The sequence below is a fragment of the Heliangelus exortis genome, chromosome 19 (assembly GCF_036169615.1).
Source record: "Heliangelus exortis chromosome 19, bHelExo1.hap1, whole genome shotgun sequence".
NCBI classification, from domain to species: domain Eukaryota; kingdom Metazoa; phylum Chordata; class Aves; order Apodiformes; family Trochilidae; genus Heliangelus; species Heliangelus exortis.
Window position 1 is genome coordinate 7905373 of NC_092440.1, and position 19540 is coordinate 7924912.

At 42.3% G+C, this 19540-nt stretch overlaps 1 protein-coding gene across 1 annotated transcript in view; it reads left to right on the forward strand.

The window, feature by feature from the left end:
* Positions 1-5797: 5797 nt before the first annotated feature.
* Positions 5798-19540, forward strand: part of GALNT9 (polypeptide N-acetylgalactosaminyltransferase 9) — a 129013-nt gene continuing 115270 nt past the window's right edge. The window contains exon 1 of the mRNA XM_071762991.1: positions 5798-6355. Within this exon, the coding sequence (XP_071619092.1) occupies positions 6115-6355 (241 nt within the window). The 5' untranslated portion in view covers positions 5798-6114. The remainder of the gene's footprint in view (positions 6356-19540) is intronic.

Here is a 19540-nt window from a genome sequence, read left to right on the forward strand (position 1 = left end):
CAAGCAGAGATGGATTTCAAGGAATAAAATGAGGTAATTTCTGTATCTGTAATAGCTGGGTACTACATTACATTTATATATCTCTCACACATTTATTTTCTTTACTAGAACTCTCATAAACATAGAAACTATCCTTGAAAACTTCCTGGATTTATTTGCAGTATTCAAGTCTCTCTCTATCTCTGCCTTATCACAGCACCTCTGAAATTCCTTAGGGTAAGTGATGGTGGTTATCAAAAACATCAACCTGCAACCTAGGATCCCTGGGCAGCAGCTGCCAGGCCAGATTCCAACCATTTTCATCTCTTGAGGCAGGGATGGACTCAGCCTCTTTAATATTTGACAAGGCCCTCAACTATTTTTTCCTATTGTTGCATGGAGTAAATCTAAGACCACACAGATAATCTTTAACCATGGCTAATGGTGATAACCCTCACTTAGCAAACAAGCACCTATTCTGAAATTACAGTAGGACATAAAATGGGAAATGGATAGAGGACTGTGCAGTTGGATTTTAAAAAAGCAGGAGCTCAGCTCATTCTTATTGAGACTGGTGAGAGCTGTAATGTTGATAAATAGGAGCTTTGTAAAATGTAAGCATGTGGGTTGAATATTTTAGTCTTGGCAGATATTTATATTCTATTTTTACAATGACAAGTTTATTCAGTTTTTTAATGTGTGTTTAGATAATTGCTGGGTTTTATCTGTATGCTATTTACTACAGTGTGTCCATCAGCACAGTATCACAAGCATAAAAGCAGCAGATCTGCCTGCAATTGTGCTCTGAATTACAAATCCTCTCTGAAGAGTCCACCCATAGTTTTAATACAATGTGAGGAATATATTGGCAGTGATCTTCCTGTTGGAACTACAGGTGCTGGAACATAGTGCAGCCTGTACATTTGAAGGGCTGTTCCACGTGCAAGTGGGAATAGCTGCAGGTTTAGAAGGAAGCATCCCAAAATTCCAATTAGGCAACTTCTGTTTAAACTCTGTAAGTGCAGTAGCAGTGAGATTGATGCTGCCAAAATTGAAAGTGTGTGTGCATAAATATATATGTAATTTCAGAAATATGTGTTCAGATTTTAAGGTGTGTTGTTTAATTCATTAAATTCATTTAATTTAGAATGAAAAGATGAAGTTAAAATTCAGCACCTCCAGGCTAATCTTGTGAATACTTTCAGGCTTGTGCTTGGAGCAGGGTGGTGGCTATGGATGTCTCTGCACACTCTGCTGCTGACCCCACAAATCACTGCTTATGGCAATGGGGCTGTAGGAACTATAGAAGAGGTCATTTTAGTAAAACAAACACATTGACCTTGGGTGAAACTACAGCACATCTCAGAGTGTTTTCCTTCTGCACCTTCCCACAGCTCTTCGGTGCTGGCAGTTCCAGGCATTTGGTCAGCTGTGGACAAACTCCAAAGCCCCCACATCAACAGGAGCAGGGTGGCAATGTGAAGCCCTGGGGACCTGGCAGTGGTTTTGTGCAAGAGGAAATATTTGGCTACCACCCTTCTGGTGCCACTATAATACCAGCTTGTCATCTGCTCTGAAGCTGCAGCAGAACAGATAAGAGGCTGGCTGGAAACATCTCAAGTAGGAGACAGCTGAGGCTTCCTTATTTATTTCTCTCCTAACTTGCTAATTAATTTTTAAAAATTAACTTCATGCAAAGGTTTTGTTTGTTCAAATCTCTTCTTACAGAGTCTGATGGACCTCTGGTAAGAAGGGGGCTGCACAAAGACTAAATTGCATCATTTCATGGACTGCAATACCTCTTTGTGACAGGCTGAGGGCCTCAGTTCTGTATCTCTGGGTAATTTAACAGATATCTTAGGGTTTGTTGTCTGCTTTTGTTTCTATTTTCTTTTAAATAAGCACTACTTAAAGTAGAAAATATATTACTACTCCAAGTGATGAGATAGTAAAAATAGTTGGGATTTTGTTAAGAAGATGGTAGGTGATGTTCGTGTGCATAAAGAACTACAGCTGCAATCTTACAACTGCAGCCATCACTGGCATCATATTTTGGCTGTGTGGGTTTTTTTTCATTGAAGCTAATGCTCAAATGCTTTAAACATCAAAGTCCACCCTTCTGCACATTATTCATTCTTGCAAACATTTCATAGCATGCAGTAGAATGATCAGAAAAGTATGTCTCTTTAGATATGGTAAATCAATCTTGTATCCCTTTGGAAAAGTGGTTGGGAATGACTTTATTGTTATTAAATTGAATTAATTTTTTTTTTTTAAACCAAGCTTTTTAAATTTCAAAAACCTTTCAAACAACTTTTCAAGCCTTCTTCTTGCCTGTCCCCAAAAGTAAAATCTTACTTTTTTTTCCATCAGCAAGCCAATTCAATCATCTTCCATTCTTCTACAGACATTAAAATGGATTTCAACAGAAAACTTCTTGAGGTGTAATCAAAAATTGAAACTCAGACTGATTATCTATGTACCCACCATAGCTGGGGCTGTACAGCAGAAGGCAGGGGGATTCCAAGGGTTCTGCTACCGAGCTGGCACTTTGTAAGTCTGACTATATCTTTTTTTAATAACATTTTCTGACTGCTTTTGGGGGAAGTTGGAATGCAGGAAATGTGCAGATGATGATGGGGATCTTGGTCATATGCAGTTGCTGCATGATCTCCAGTTTTTGCTGGCTGGTAAAAATTCTAGTTTCCTCTGTACTGGTTGAGGTTAGTAGCTCTGAATGAGCTGGGGTTACATTGACTTGGAGCTTGTTGCCTTGACTAGTGGTGTGACAGGATCTGCAGCTCATTGTTGTAAGACTAACATTTCTTGTGAAAATCTTTTAGTTGGGTGTTGTTTGGAGAGAAATTTATTGTCTCTGACCTCAGCAGTTAAGTGGAACAGAATTGTAAATGCAGAAGCAATTGAAGTTTCCTCTATATCAAAATCTTTGTACCAAGACGGAGGGTTCTGTTCTACCCAAGAGTCAACAGAAGCAAAGGTCAACATTGTACAAGACCAAGCACAGTTTCAAGAAGAGCCAGAGACAATATCAAGGTTTGGTTTTTTATGCTGTTATCATCATTATAGTAGTGTCAAGTAGCTACTTGACAGTCCAGGAGCAGCTTGCAGGTGCCCCAAGGCAATAAACCATCTTTACTACATTAGAGGAGATGCCTCTGACAGATGGCTATTTTAGAGGCTGACTTTTTCTTAAGAGCCTTTACCTCTGGCTACTTAACACCATCTTCAGGCAGCTGTCTTTCATCCAGGTGCTTATCCTGGCTGAGCACAGTAATGGAGAGATGTAAAGAGTATGATCAACGATAGAATGTCATTTGAATACACACAGAGTCTTGGTGTTTCTTTCTAGCAGCTTCCTAATCCATCTTGGATGATATGAGTGAAAACATGAGCCCTATGGAGACAAGTAGGAGTAAAAATCAATAAAAGGGAATAATATTGAGAGCAGTAGCATGAAAGAGAGAGAGAGAATGAAACTGGATTTGTGATTTGGAATGGGATCTTGGCATTGCCTCTGGCTTGTTCTGTTGATTTGGAACAAGTTATCAGTGCCTTCCCTAGCTGCCCATAGGTAAGATGGGTCAGCAGGCAGAGCTGAGGGGTATGATTTCAACAAAGGCATTTTTGCTGAAATCCAGATGTTGCATGTATTGATTTTGATGTAGTTTTCTTTTTGTGACATAAGCCTTTCTGAGGGAAGAAAAATTGGATCCTGACTCTTTTAGGCTGGAAACAGTGGCTTCTGTTTATGTGAAAATATTCCTAAATATTTTGGAGTTGTTCCAGTGCAAAAAGAGAATACATTTTCTGACCTTGAAATTTTTCCAAAACCACCACTGTCATCTTTCAGTCCACACTAAAAGTGTATCTTTTGTAACTTGCTTTGATACCTCTGAATGAACTGTGATTAATGAGCCAGCCATTATTTCAATGGTGTTAGGGAAGGTTTCAGCCACATAAGCATATTCTCATAGGACCTTTGATTGGAAAAGACCTTTAAGCTCAGTCAGTCCAACAATAAACCCAGCACTGCCAGGGCCACTATTCTCTTCTTCTCTGCACACCATAGACTATTTTAAGCCAGGCATTTAAAAACATTTGCCTAGAAAAAGGAACCAACTGTTTGACCTAAGTCAATCATGGGTGAAATCATGTCTTTGAAAGAGCCCATTTAAAACTGCAGCAATGTGAAACAGAGCACTATCAAAGCTTGAGAAACTCTCTGAGGTAGCCAAATGTCCCATGAGTAGTAAACCACAAACTGTATGTCAGATTCCAAACTAAATATTTCCTGCCAGCTTTGTGAACCTGAAGTTTATAATGGAAATAGTGATCTATTTCCAGCAGGTGTTGCTATAATATATTAAATGCTGTGGAGATGTCTAACAAGCTACACTTGAGCATTAGGTCAACACATTTTCTTAAACCAAATTGTTTTGGGTTTTGTTTGGTTTCAATTGAAAAATGTAATGCTGTGGCAGACTTGCAATAAGAATACAACTGAAATGATCGAAACACTGAAAAATTGAAGGTTCTGAGCTACTTCTGCTGAGCTGACTGAGAATTTTACTGCTGCTTTAGCAGAAGAACTTCTGACCATGCATTTAGGGATTATATGTGCTCAAGAATACAATACTGTAGGAAGTAGCCAAACCCTGAACATATTTTTATAGGCATATGTATCTGCAAGAGATGACACTGCAGAAACCTGTGGCATCTTTTGCCAGGGATAAAGTTAGATTATAATGCAAGCCTCATCTGGGCTTGTTCTGTGCTGCTGATCCCTCCAGCCCAGTTTTCATTGGTGATCCCAAAGAGCCCTAGGGGCCTACGAGGGATCCCTACGAGCCCCTTCTCGTAAGGAAACACAAAACTTCAGCAAACTGGAGTCTCAATGGCACTGCCAAGGGTGAACAAGGCAGAAGGACAGCAGTGGAGAATTAATAACTTCGGAAACCCTCAGCAGATCTTGCCAAGTAAATTCAGGGAAGTTGTAACTTTTGGTGGATTTTGAACTGGCAGATTCTGGGATCAAGAAGACAGGATGGAAGGAAAAAACGTATCCCGTAACCAGGATTATATTATGCTTTGCTACCCTCTAAGTGAGGTGGTGTACAAAGGAGAACCACTGTGTACACGAATGGAGAAGCTGCCAGCTCGAAGTCTGTTTCTAATGTGCACAGGTGTCAAGCTCAGAGATCTTGGTAATTCCTCAGCAGTCACTGGATGGGTGTTTGAGAGCCTGGGCTGCTTTTCTTCACCTGTGTACGCTTGGCAAGGATTTCTCTTGCCTGTGGCTGTTGTCTCAGCCATGTCACTCCCAGGTAGGATGACTACCAACGTTGTACTTCAGCTCCTGGGAAACCCAGGCAGCCGTGTGTGTGTTGGCAGCTCTGCCTCTTGCTTGTTTCAGGTTATTTCCAGCAGTGAGGCCGTCAGCACCTCAACTCACCTGCACCCATACACTGGGACGATCTTTGTCCTGTGGCTTCTCGTGGAGCTGCCTGTAGAGATGTTTGGGCAGGTTCAGGGCCCTTTAGGTGGGCAAGGAAGAGAAAATGGCCACTGGTGTCTTCCGTGGGAGAGAAGCTCGCAACTCCCCTGCCTCCTTCACCGACCAGCGGCGAGTGCCGGGGCCCCGGGGGGGAAGGCGGCTCCCGGCAGGGCCGGGATGAGGGGTGGAGGGGGAGCCGCGGGCGAGGCGGGGCGGCACGGCACGGCGGCTCCACCGTGTGCATGTAGATGAGATCCCCCGGAGCACGTCACTCCGCACCGGCGCTCTGCGTTTGGGGCGGCGGAGAGCGAGGGCGGGCGAGCGGGAGCCGCCGGAGGAGGAGAGGAGGCGGCGGCGGCTCCGCAGCCAGCAGCGGCCGGGCTCCGCGCCCCGCGCTCCTTGCGCGGCTCCCCCGCTCCATGCCGCCCAGCCCGCCGCGGCGCGGGCCCCGCGGGGGGAAGGCGGGAGGCGGGCGGGGAGCGGCGCGGTGGTGCTGAAGGACAGCTCCGTTCCGAACCCTCCCGAACCTCCCCCCCTCCCCGAGCCCCCGCCCCGGGTGGCCGCCAGGCCGCCGGCCGCCGCGCCTTGATGTGCCCCCCGCTACCGCGCCGGAGGCTCCCATGGCGGTGGCACGGAAAATCAAAACTTTGTTGACGGTGAACATCTTGGTCTTCGTGGGTATCATCCTCTTCTCCGTCTACTGCAGGATCCAGGACCGCTCCCAAGAGCTGGTGCAGATCGTCCGGAGCGCGGACCGACGGGCCAGGAGCCGCGGAGCCAAAGTGGGCAGCCTGGCAGACCGGGAGTCCATCCTGCAGCGCCTGGACCACCTGGAGGAAGTAGTCTACAACCAGCTAAATGGTACGGAGGGCTGGGAGGGGGCTGCAGATCGGGGGAGAGCACACGAAGTGTCTGCCCGTGGGGAGAGAAGCCCAAGAAGCATCGTATGGACTCACCCTACTGCTGAAGGGCTGAAGGGACAGAGCTGGCTGCAGGTTTTGCTGGAGGAATTTGTTAAGCTCCCCCCTGCCAGTTCGGTTCAAAGTCAGGACTTCGCCAATAGATACAAAGTTAGGGAGGCTGCAGAAGTCAGGGGTTTAAGGATTGATGGAAGACCCTACACACTGTGTCAGGTTTTACAGCTTGCGTGGCTGTATGAACTCTGCGTGGGTAGGAGTTTGTATAGCAAATACAGTTAGGTTATAGCTGGAACTCATATACTTGGTCTCAGAACTACTTTAAAAACATTCAGCTGAGTTCTTATGCTGCATACTTTTAATGATCTATTTAAACATAGCACCCATATGTTTCCCTAGTGACTTTGCCTTTTAAATTTAATATTAATCTTTAGTGAGGAGGGGAAGCATCCACCACTTCTTTTTATGACATTCCGTTCTAATTCACCAGTCTTAAAAAATCTTATTAAGTAAGCAAAGGACCCTTCCATGACAGTCAGAACAGGCTAAGCAATAAAAGTTGTAATAGGACAAGTAACATATCTTTAGAAACATTCTTTAGAGCAAGTGCATTTATATTTTCATAGATGTGTAAAGTTCTAAACGTGGAACATCAAAGAAATAAGTATGTGGTTAAATATATCGGTGTTCTGGACAAGAAGAGGCTGAAGAGTGAACTTTCACATGAAATTGTAACATGAAGGTAATAGTCTCTAGCACCAAATCAAACTTGCAGTTTAAATATGTTCAAGCATACCAGATGTAATTCTAGGCTGCTTGTGGATATCTTACTTGTAACATGGATTTAACAAAGGCTACTGTAACCTTAAAATGCAGACAGATAGGAGGGTATATTTCCCATTACTACTTTCTGAATGACTGTATAGATCTAAGTAGGTGAGACTTACATTAATCTGCAGTCTGTGCCAGCATTGCAGAGCAGGCATCCTTTGCACACACATCTGTATAAGTGGGAAGAGAGAAGGGGAATGTGGAGTGTGGATGTTAGTCACAAAAATACACGTTCATGAGTTAGAGGGAAAGTTTCAACAGCTGTGTTTACTAACTGTATTTTGGAGCAGTTTTGAAGAATGTAGAATTTAAGAGGGAAATCCTCCTCCTCTCAAATTCAAAAAAGCTATGGAGTTCCCAAACTCAATTAGATCAGTCTCTAAACTATATCCATTGTAGCTCAACTGAACGGGGCTTTTTTATTCCAAATTGTTTTTTTTCCTGGAGATGATCACAAGTGAGACTTTGGGTTGGATTTACCTGCTCTGAGTTCATCTCAGAGTCTCATCCCCTGGCAGGTGATCAGGACTTCTTAATGTACTAGGCAGGCACCTGTGTATGTAATGGCTGTGGCTTCCCAGTAAACAGCAAGTTCTCTGTAAAGCATTCCTCTAGCTTGGAGGTTTGTTTTCTTCTTCTTTATGTAACATATATGTTACACTACTTCTTCAGGTTATAATAGACACTACAGGCAGTTTCTTTTTGGAAGGTCTTACACAGGAAAATACTGAACATTTTTTCAAGCTGGACTATGACAATTTCCTAATAATTTCTCTTCAGTTTCTCTGTGGCATAGTTTTATTCACACAGTGGTGAATTAACACAAGTAAATTATTTCATCCTCACTGTAAAAAGATACTTTGTCACTTTTGTTTTTCCTTTCCATCTTGTGGCAACAAAACTGAGAATTCCTAAAAAATTAATAGGTGCCCAACTAAAGTCCTCAGAGCTGCATCAGTGTAGGTGAAATCAGGATCGAGCATCTGTGTTTGGGTTGAGCTCACTGCTATTCTGGTTTTAATATTCTGACTCATTACTTAGGCCAATAATGGGCAGAATGCTGCTCTGGCAGCTTTGAGATTCAAGGGCTCCTGTCTGTGACAGTGTTCCCCTGACAGACTTATTGCACCAGCACTCTGGCTGCTCTGGAGCTGTGCAGATTCAACCCAGTGTTGAGCAAGGTTCTCAGACAGGATGATGGATCCTGCTTCACTACAAGATCAGAGACATCTGAGGCCTTCTTGGATGTCACTTATTTGTGATGTGGCTCAAAGTTGCTTTGACAGGGAGGGACAGACATGGGGAGACAGATTTTATTTGTAAGGAATATGAATTCCTTGCATAGCCAGAGCTCCTGCAAGCACAAGGACTCTGAGTCCAGCTCAATGTTATTACCATAGTGGGTCTGTCCAGAACCATATTACAGTTTTGTACCATTGGGTCTTTCTGTATTGAGATCAGCAAATTTAGAGGCACTTACTGGGTATTCTATATATTTGGTAATAAAGCCTCAGTGTCTTTCATTTTTCTCTATCTGGATTAATCCTAAACTGGTAAGACCTTACCTGGATTTTTTAGGGACTTTATTGAGGATTCAGCACAATAGAAAGACCCTTCTGTGAGAGACAGGACCTGCAGCCAGAATTTTGTTTCTGTCAAACTTCTTTTTCTTTTTGCATGCAATCCAAGAACTGTTATCTGAGAACATACCTTCTGTGAGGAGAAATAAATACAAGCAGGAATGGTACAAGTGTATCAGGAGGCAATCTGAAACTGATCACTGGAGAACTCATTATCGCTTCTGTCTGAATAAAAACTGTGCATACGGTGCCTGGGGGGGGTGTGCAGAACACAGAGGACCATGCATGAAAGTCAGTAGAAAGCTGGTCCTTGCAATTATCTTTGGCAGAACAAGAATTTTTAGAACAGAATTGAATGAGAATTGCCATGATTCTCACTGGAGTTTTCCATTGGCTCACGCTCAGGTTTTCTATCAACTTAGGAAAGCAGTGGTTCTGAAAGCTTTCTTTACACTCAGCTGCTGCTGGGTTTGGTGGAAGTAAATGAAAAGAGCATGCCAAGGGCAAGTAATGAAACGTGTCTGTGGAATTCCCTTGATGAATCTTTGCATTACCTCTTGATATTTCATTTTGGGCATAACATTTTTTAGAAAAACTGAGTTATTCTATATTTTTTCATCTTTGCTGTGGTGTTTCTATTGATGAATATGATCTGTTGTTCATCAACACAGAACTGATGCCAGATAGACTTAGCAGAAATTAATGAGATGTCATAATGATAACACTATGGTATTTTCCCCTTTTTTGTAAAGGGGAAAAAATAAAAAGAGAATTAATTGACTGGCTCTTTCCCCTAACTAGTTTTGCATCTGAGTCTGTTGATTAACCATAGAGGATAAAGAATTTTTTATGCCCTAAGTAGAGCATAACCTTTCATACCAAAAGCAATTGAAGGGTCAGACTAAAATTTCACTGTAATTGCCTTTTTCACTTTTCACTGTCTCTTTCCAGTAATACACAACAATCAATACAGCATGTAATTAGATTTCATTCAATCTGCAAAGATTAAGAGAGTTTTCATCTTCTCATTATGTATGCTCACATTGTGTCTTCCTACCCAGGTCTCCTGCATTAGACCTCTTTGACCTGTTCTATTGCAGATGTGGAGGGATAAGTCTGGAATATTCTCTTGAATTTCACAGATTATCATTCTTTACACATCATAATTTGATTTTGCTCTCTTTGGGAAGATTAAATACAATAGCAATTTCCAGTTTGATAAATGGGTTTTATATTGCACATGCATTTCATGGAGGAGACTGGGGGCAAAAAGTGGAAAATTCACAAAATTGCAGCTCATTGGCTTAAAATGATGGAAATAACAGGTCCTAGGTACAGAGGACTGATTCATGCAGCCTGTGACTCCTGATTTTTAAAATGTACTGGAGGCAAAAGTGATTGCATTTAAAATTCAGCCTGGCAATCTGCATACTTAAAAGGTACAGCAGTATTTTTAAAAGGACAGCTGACTCTTCCTAGGCCTGGAACTGGTTTAAAGCCAGTTAAGTGTGGAAAGGTTAAGTGTGGCTGTCAGCCTTACATTAATGAAACTGCACCTTCTCATACCCACATAGAAATTCTCATGCTATAGCTGTTTCTATTTAATTTGTTTATGGTCTGATGCTAACAGGCATCTAACAAAATTAGCTCCAAAAGTATCAACTTATTTGTGGGGACTATCATCAGCCATGTGTTTTCCTTGCACTGATGAGCAGTTTCTTCATGTGGTCTTATTTTCAGAATATTTTTAAAGTAATGCAAGGTTGGGCCTAGTGAAGGCAGGGCTGGAAAATGCCAATGTTTCCTTTTCTTTAATTTTAAAGTTATGCTGCAGTGTATCTGTGTACCACACAGCTTATGTAAGAAGTATTTCCAGTCTTTCTGGATCAGTTACAGAAGATCAGTGCATAAACATTGCTACAAAAACATTGGCCTTCTGTATTGCAAAGTGATGGTCAAATCCAAAAGACTGATTTCCACTTTAGCCACGTTAGTCCTGACTGATGTTGGGTTTTGCTTAATTAACCTTGATAGTGGGAGATGGGACTGGTTTTGAGTTTAGTTTTTTTTCTTTACAGGATTTTTAAAAAGTAAGTAAAGGCAAGTGCTAGTTAAACCAAGACCATCACTTAAGAATGCAGTTCCAGCCACTGAATACATGGCTGTTCTCCAAGGAAATAATAAGATTTATGAAAGGCAGGAAAACAAATGAGTCATGTTTAACAAATCTTCCTTTTATTAATGCCCCTCTCTAACCTTACTAATGGGTACTCCATCTTTCTTCCTCAGGATACTTGGCATACTTTTTATTATTGTTATTGTTTGTAGGGTTTCACTAGCTAGTCATTTCCATCACTTATTTTAAACCAAAAAACTGAAAGGGGAAAAAAATTCAAAAGAAAAAGAACCTGTGATGTTCTGGGTAACAGAAAGGAAGAAAGCCTATGACAGCAGAGCAGCATCCAACCTTCTTTTAGACCTATTGATCAAAAATGTCCTCTGAAAGAAGAGAACTTCAGTTTCTGAGAATGGAAACCAGATAGAGATCCTCTCACTGACCCAAAGTCATCTTCTCCTCAGAGCACAGAGCTAAAGCAGCCAAGTGCTGATTGAATTTGTGTATGACTTGTGTCTGCTTTTCCTAAAACTCATAGCTCTGGTGCCATGGAAATGACTCTGAATATCTGAAAGCCTCATAGGCAGAGGCAAAACCTGTTTCAAGAACAGCACAGCAGATGCAAAAATTGTCTTCCTGCCCCCAAGTTTTTATCGTTTCACCTTTTAGATGTTCTTGAATATCCAGGTTTCCAAGATAGTTTTTGAGACAAGCTGCAGTGCAGCTGACTTGCTCATATTCGGCAAGTCCTGCAAGACATAAAAAGAGCATTAAAATTACCTATAGGGAGGCCATCTCCTGAACTAAGGTTTGCTGGATGTAGGAAACAGGAGTGAGTAACTAGGGAGCAGCATGGTGCAGCTTGATCTCAACTCCTCTCATGTAGCTGGGGTTACTCTGAGTTTAAATGCATGGTAGTTGCTTCTGTAATTTATTCTCAGTCTAATCTGTTAGGCTTTCAAGTTCTTATTTGTAAACACTCCAGTGCACTGAAGAATATGGAATTTCACCTGGTGAAGTTAGCTTTAAATATTGGTAGGCTTCATCCCTTCAGTGTTGGCCAGCCTCTGATTTCAGGTCTCTCTTCATTCATTGCCCACAGCATCCACACTGGCAGTGTACAGGAGTTTGGTGTGGATAATCTCTGTGACTTCTCTGGCTTTGGTTTTTTTTTTAACTCCAAAGCAGTAGGAAAGGATGTTCCTTTGCTTTGACAAGAGGCCCTCTAAAAGAGAAGGAACTGAGGATGGGATGGCAATTCGTGGCAAAATAGTCCTTTATTCAAACTGAGCCCCACCACCTGGCTTGCTGAAACCTCTGAGCTGGAGAAGATCTAACTGGAGTGGGCTGTGTGTGTATATGCAAGTCCAGAGATGTCCAGGGCAGTGGTATCATGGAGCTGAGTCCTGCTTTCTTACTCCTGTTTGACATCATCCTCCCACAGTGAGGGAAGTGGGCTGTGCTTCTGTGGCTCCTTCTGCTTGCTTTTTATTTCACCTGTTTTAACTAACTTGGTCTCATTGCAATGCACAGAGACAATGCAGCAGCACTTGCTGTAGGAAATCCAGAACATCATCCAGAGGAGCTCTCCCACCACTTTTTACCCCTCTCACTGCATCTCTTCATTGCTGATAATTGTGTGCTCATTTGTTTATGCCTTTTATATCATCTGGCTGAAATGTCTGTTGAGAGAGTTCAGTGACTCTGGAGAAGTTTATTGGTCTTGCAATAAGAGGAAGAAATGGGTGTCCTCAGGATACAGGAAAGCCCCTTGCTGTTTGCCATCGGGCTGAGCTGCTCTGTGTGTTCTGCCCAGTCCTGCAGAGCTGTGGCACCAAGCAGATGTGGCTCCCTGCCTCTCCCTTTATTTTCCTCAGATGAGTTGTTCTGAGGGATCTGTCCTCAAAACTGGGATGAGCCTGGGACCATGAAATGTTTTGTTTTTTCAGTGAGGGGAGTACTTTGTGAAACAATGCAGAAGAAAAGGACCAGTCTGGGAATATGACAAATGACTAAAGGCTTAACAGGTTTTTTTAATTTTTTTTTCTAAGTATGTCCTTGATTACTGACTTTGGAGGAGAGTTGGAGGGCACCTGCAAGTAGATAGCTGAGGAGACAATAGACCTGATTTTGCTTTGTCATCATGAGCAGTGTGGACAATGTTTTCTCAGGGGCTGAAGAGCTGTCTGTGTAAATGAGCAAAACATTTTTAGAAAAGGTGAGAATATCGATTTCTGAATATTTTAAGCCTTTCCACCACCTCCTACAGAGCTTTTCTCTAGAAGCCCTTTCATTTGCCACCAGTCTGATTTATACTTTTAATACTTGTGCTGTAATTTGCATGTCATCCTGTGAGAATGGGCAATGATTAAGAAAACTAAACCAAGGAAAACGTTTTTGAAACAGCTTCTTTAAGCACTGATACTTAAAAATAGTTCTGTCAGGCAGAGGGATTTAGTGCCAGGTTGCCACAGGACAGGGTTACCTGCTTCACACCATAATTTGGAAATTGCATCTAAATAGCCCAAACTCAGTGAATGAAAATACAAAGGAACATGTTTGACATCTGGGATTCTTTAGTGAATCTTCTTTAGTCTTAACCTCCTGGGCTAAATGTTGGAGCAAATGCCCCAGAGGCTGCTGTAATGCCAGTACCTCCTTTGGGAAGTAAAATAGTGTAGCACTGGCAAAAGCCATGCTGTCCTCAACAGATCCCTGCCTCCTCCTCCTCTGTGCAAAGCCAAGACATGTCTGTGGAAAAAAGCTGCTGCTGTAAAGGTCTTTGTCACCTCTGTGCCACTGGAGTCCACTCCAGGAGGACAATTCCTCAGCTGTACAAAGCACTGACTCCTCAGGAGATTGGCTGCAGCAGGAGGAAGGACAAAAGCTGAGGCTGTGTAGGCAAAAGTCAACCATGGAACTCAATTATCTGCCATCTACTACATTTCAGAGCTACTTATCCAAGCAATCCAGTTGTCTTGACTGGAGTACTCCAAAGTGCTCACTAGTGACAGGGTGACTTCTTCATAATGCATGACTGAAACCAGGTTTGCTGGACTTGCATTTGAATCACCCCTTGCAGCATCAAAGCTCTCCCAGCAAGGCTTTAATCTCTGATAAACTGGTCAGGGAAGAAAATGGATCCTGCCAGGTCTCTCCTTTTTGTGAAGCTCTTTAAATATTCAGATGCTGTGAAACACAAGTACAACAGACAGAGGTCCAGGTAGGGCTGTGTTAGAGGTGCCTGCGAGGGGTGTCCTCTGGCGTGGAAAGGCAGAGCTGGTCTCTGTGGGATTACCAGTGTCTTCCTGGATTCTGTTCCTGGGGATAGCTGTGAAAAGCTGTGTCTGGGATAGCAGGCATGACAGCAGTCATGTTTAGTCAGGTATCTAAGTCAGGTACAAATCTGAGACTGCTTTCTAAGCAAACAGCAGATCCTGCCAAGCCCTGCTCTGCTGCCAGCAGTGCATCTTGTGGACACTGCCAGGTGTGCCAGCTGGGTGGGGTAACTTGATCAAACAGGTTTTTAGACCTGCAGCAATGATCCAAATTTTCCTCAGCTCTCCCATGCACATCTGTTGAAGCCAGTTGTGTAAATTCCTCTGTGCTATTGATCTGAAGCATGGACACAGTCAGTAGTTATCTGCCCAGTAACTCCAGTAGTAAATTTGGCCAAATGAAGGAATTTCTGCCACAGGATGAACATTATATTGACTAGTTCTGATAATGCATATGTAGTATAAAGGATAAATTAGTGCAGTGTCCCTATCCTACATTAGTATGATTGAGAACAAGTTCTTTCCTCCTTGAAGGCTTTGGAGTGATTCCCCTTTCTAGTATAGATCTGATGAGCTTTGTGTTTCTGCCTCTGGCCCCAACTCCTGGACTCTGATTTCTTCTGTGTTTGTGCTGTTTGGATCCAATTTGCATTTTGCAAAGAGATTGCACAGACCAAGAGGTCAGATTAACAGCCTTATCATAGCTGCCTTGCTCCTGGTATCTGAGCAAGCTTTGTTCAAAGATTGATTTATCTGTTTTCACAACACTGCACAGTACTACCTACCTACCACAGAGCAAAGCTAAATCCTCTTCTCACATCCTGTCTGTTACTTGTGCTGCTGGACACAACCTCCCCATGCCTCAGCTTCTGCCTCTGCTCCCATGGACACAGCTCCCCCCCCACAGAAACCCTTCACTTGTAACTTTGTAGGTCTGGTTCTGCCTATTGAAAATTTTCCTCTTGGTTTGACAGCACTGGGTAAATCTGTGCTTGACTGAGGCAGCCTAACTGGGATCCAAACCTAGACTTTTCCTCAAGCTTTGATTGAATTAGTATTTTTATTGTTGAAATTCCATATTGTTTCCAGTTCCTGGTTCCCAAAGCCCAGCCCAGCCCAGCCAAGGTGCTGCCATATAATTTGCAAAGCAAAAGGGGCTTTGTTGCACAGGAGATCACTTTTCTTGGGAGGTGTCCACCCTGACAGCTGGAAAGCCCCTTCTGCAATATTAGAGAAATTTGCTTCTCATTTTGTCTCTGTGGCATTTTTGGTGGGGTAAGCAGGTTAATTGGTTGTTTTTCATTTGGATTTCTTATGCTGCTTTTTGGCAATAGGGCCTTGCTGCCCTTTGGGAAATTGAATTTATTTTTTCTGCAGCTCTCATATGCCTCTAGGATGTGAAGCTTTGGTAAATAAAAATGCATTTTTTGATACATTTTGTTACATTAACTCATTTTCTAGCAAGCCTTGTGTTGTAGAAAAGATTGGTGGTCCTCTTTCCTGCATATACTGAACTTAAGGAAGTGCTAAGACTAAAAATATCCCCAACTGAAAGAGCTTGTGTAACCCCAAGGTTAGCCTTCCTCAGGCTTAAAATTTGCAGTTGCTTTGCAGAGTCCTTGTAAGGCAGCTTTCCAGTCATTAGGCCATATGTAAAATGAGGCTTCTGATAGCTGCACAATTCTGCATCTGCAGAACTCAGTCCCTTTGGTGATTACCAGGAGCACAAACTTTCTGGTGAAAGCTGCTGCTCCCTGTTGTGCTGGTGTCAGCTGGCCAGGGATGCTGATGTGGTCCTCTGGAGTTTGTGATCCAAGAGCTGTGCTGGAGGTGCTGGGCAGGGATTTGGGACTGTTCACACCTCTAATAGGGAAAACAGATTTTGCTGCCCAGAGCTGTTAATCCTAAAGCATGGTGATAGATTGCAGGTGGCTCCATGTAACAGATGGGACTGGAGCATGAGGTAAGAGTGAGCTTAACCTGGTTTGCATCATTGCTGCTAACACCTGGATAGAAGGGGGTGTAAGCTTACAGAAGGAGGAACTGGGGGGGCTAAAGGAGCAACTTCAGGGCTACTGAGAAAATATTTAGAGCTGGTTAAATACAAGCCCCATGCTTATGAGGCCTGGGCTCCATTTCCAGCTGAGCCTTTCCTTTACTCTTTATCTGTGGTGCTGGCTCATTCATCTCTCTGCTCTTTTTCTTCCCCTCTTATTTCTGTCCTCTATTTAACTGGGGAGGTCTGAATCCAGACTAATCTGTGCAGCATCTTACCTCGTGATGCTGTTAATCAATAATATAAATAACACTCAGACATCCAACCGACCTAGATATCTAGTAATTACCACAATTAATCCAAAAAATAAATGTTTAGTTCCTTGAGCAGCAAAAACAACAACAACAAAAAACCAACCTGACTTTCTTGTGGCTTGGTGTATCCTAAAGGTGAATTCTTGAATGATCTCTAATAGGTCCAATGGGTCTCTTGTATTTGATCTTTCACCAAACCTCCTCTCAGTAGGAACATTTTCTTTCCAGATGTCGTTTTTTGTGACACTTGCAGAAATGTAATTTTTGGAGACCTCTGACTGTCTGCCAAGCTTTGGCTGAAATTAGACACAGTCCTCAGAATCCAATGAGCAGAGATGAGGGGAGGGTATAAGAGGGGGAAGCTGACTGAGAGTCAAATGCAGACAGCATGATCCCCAAACATTTTTTCTTGGCCAACCAGCCAAAAATTGTATTGGTGGCAAATGAAATTTTCACTCATTTAAGCACAAACATGAAAAGAAAGTTCTTAGCTTTTAAAGGAATCAGACTCAGATCTTCATGTTGAATTCTTCTGCTTGCTCTGTTAATTGGCAATATGTTAGCACAAGCATTATTTTTTTTTCTGCTTTTCTTTTTACGTCAGTTAATAACTATAGCAGCATGAAATTTCCCTGACTCTACACCAGTAGAGCAGCAGAGCCTCCTTTATTTTCAGCTTCCTAAAATGGCAGACTTGGGTCCTTCTAACTTGTCTCATTGCCTTTGAGTAGTGACTGAATAATTAAATTATGCAAGGAGCAGAGAAATGATCCTGTGCTGCTTTTTGCTGGGTAGCATGAAGGATGCTGTGCTGCTCATCTCACTTGATGCCCTTTGGGGCCCAGCAAGCACAGCATCAGCATTCACTGGGACCAGTTGGTGCTGGAAAACTCTTTCAGCTTAAGGGAAGCATGGGTCTGACCTGAAGTTGAAGCACATCTGCTTTGTGTCCTTGAGGTGTTCTGAGTCCAGGCTATCAGCTCAGACCTCAGTTTTCTAAAATTCAAATTCTGTTACCTGTCTCCTCTCTGAAGGATCTTCTCCTCTGTACAGGCACTTTCTATCACCATATTCATTTCTCTCTTCACTGTGTAATTGAACATCTCCTAATGTAGTCATAAATGCAAACCTGAGACATATCAGGGGACAGGAACATTCATTCTTCTATGAAATTTCTGCATAAAAGAAAGCCTGAAGAAAAATAGAATCTTTGCAAACTTGGGTTTCATTTTATATGGCTTTGGTGGAAGCTGGGCAAGCACTACTGCAATCACTGGCATGAGGAAGGTAAATTGGAGCAGTCTGATCTACAGTTTCAAAATAGATGGATCACAGTACCATGTTGTCACCAAATGTCCCCCTGCTTTATCAAAGCCCATCTTTGTCTTGCAGTGAGTTTTTTAGGGCCTGAACTAGCTGTAGGTCACAGTCAATTTGTGAAAATACTAACACCCAGTGAAGCCAATCTTGTTAATAATGAATCAGGTATTAGAGCAGTGCTGGGTTTTAAAGTGCCTTTAACAGTGGATCGTAGCTTTCCTGCTCCTGGAAGTCTGAGTCAATTTATCTTTATATGAACAATAAACCAGAAAGGCTAGAAATCAAAGTAAGCAATGTTTTTATTACTGCTTTTAAATAAAACATTGTGCCAATATTTTTTCCTCAACATTACATCTTTATTTTCTCAAATTTATTAACAATTGCCATCTATTCTAATTTCTCCTTTCTTTTGCAGAACTCTCTCATCCTTTGATTTAATTCCTCCAGAGAATATAGTACCTAATTCTTTTTATTTTTGCCTGATAAATCCTTGATTAATTGTACATTCTAAGGTATCCGTGCAACGTTGTGTCTTTTCTAAACAGCCTTTCTTTTGTATATTTCAAGAGGGAATGCATTCCTCTCTAGAGCCAAAAGCAAATCCAGGCTCAATGTTTGTTTAAATAGCAAGGCACTTCAAAATCAAGGATGATTTTTAGCACTGTGGGCTACTCCTACTCCTCCTCTGTGAGCAGGAGAGGGCCTGCTATAAATGTGGCTGCCACTTTATCTCATCAGTTGGGATTCTCTGTATAGCAGCTTTCTTTATCTATTTTAGTTTCAAAACTGCCATAATTTGTTGATTTGTAAGCATTTTGGTTTAGATGCCAGATTGGCTGTATTTTCACTGTTTCCAATGTGTCCTGTGTTTGATTTTGAACTGATTTGTCCTGCTGGTAGCAAATTAAATCATATGAGTATTATGAGGTTGATGGAAGGAGGCACTGCAGCCTGGAATTGACAAGCAGGACACAGCTGCTGTGTATGGTGACATGAGATATGAAAATGAAGTGAAGGGAGGAAAAAAGAGGAAAAGCAGAGGCTCGAGTTTTATCTCAAACCAAAATCCCGAGCCAAACCTCCTGAGAGGTGTCAAAGCTGCACCTGAAAAAGAAGCACACAAACACAGTTCAAGAAAGTACACATATCTGCAGATGTAAAATAGGCAGTCTGTCAGGAAAATGAGTATGTTTTGAAGCCAGCCATCAATATTGCTGTGTAATGATGCAAAAGAAAAGTATATCACCTTTGAAGAGCCTATAAGGCAATACCACACTGAAAGGAAAATGGAGGAATCAAGGCCCTCTCTGGCAGCTGTCAAAACTGATACCCAAATTAACTGATTCTCAAGTGTGTTGAAGAGCTGGGGTGGAAATATTAGATATCTCATGTCCTCAGTGGAAGCTGATCTCTTCTACCATCTATTCCCAAGAGCAAATGTCTGATGATAAGATTGAAAAGCATCAGACAGAGAACTAGCTCTGCTCTGACAAAATTAGGGGACCTTTTCAGATCATTTGATTCTCTTATGACCAAGAAAGATACTGGGTAGTGACTCTTGCAGCATGGAAGGGAGAACAGCCTCCTTACTGTAGTTGCATTGTGGACTTGGTGACTAATTTTACAGCTGTGGAAAAGTGAGACCCTACTTTCAAACATCATCTGATTTTTGAGGTCCAGCAGCTCCTACAGTG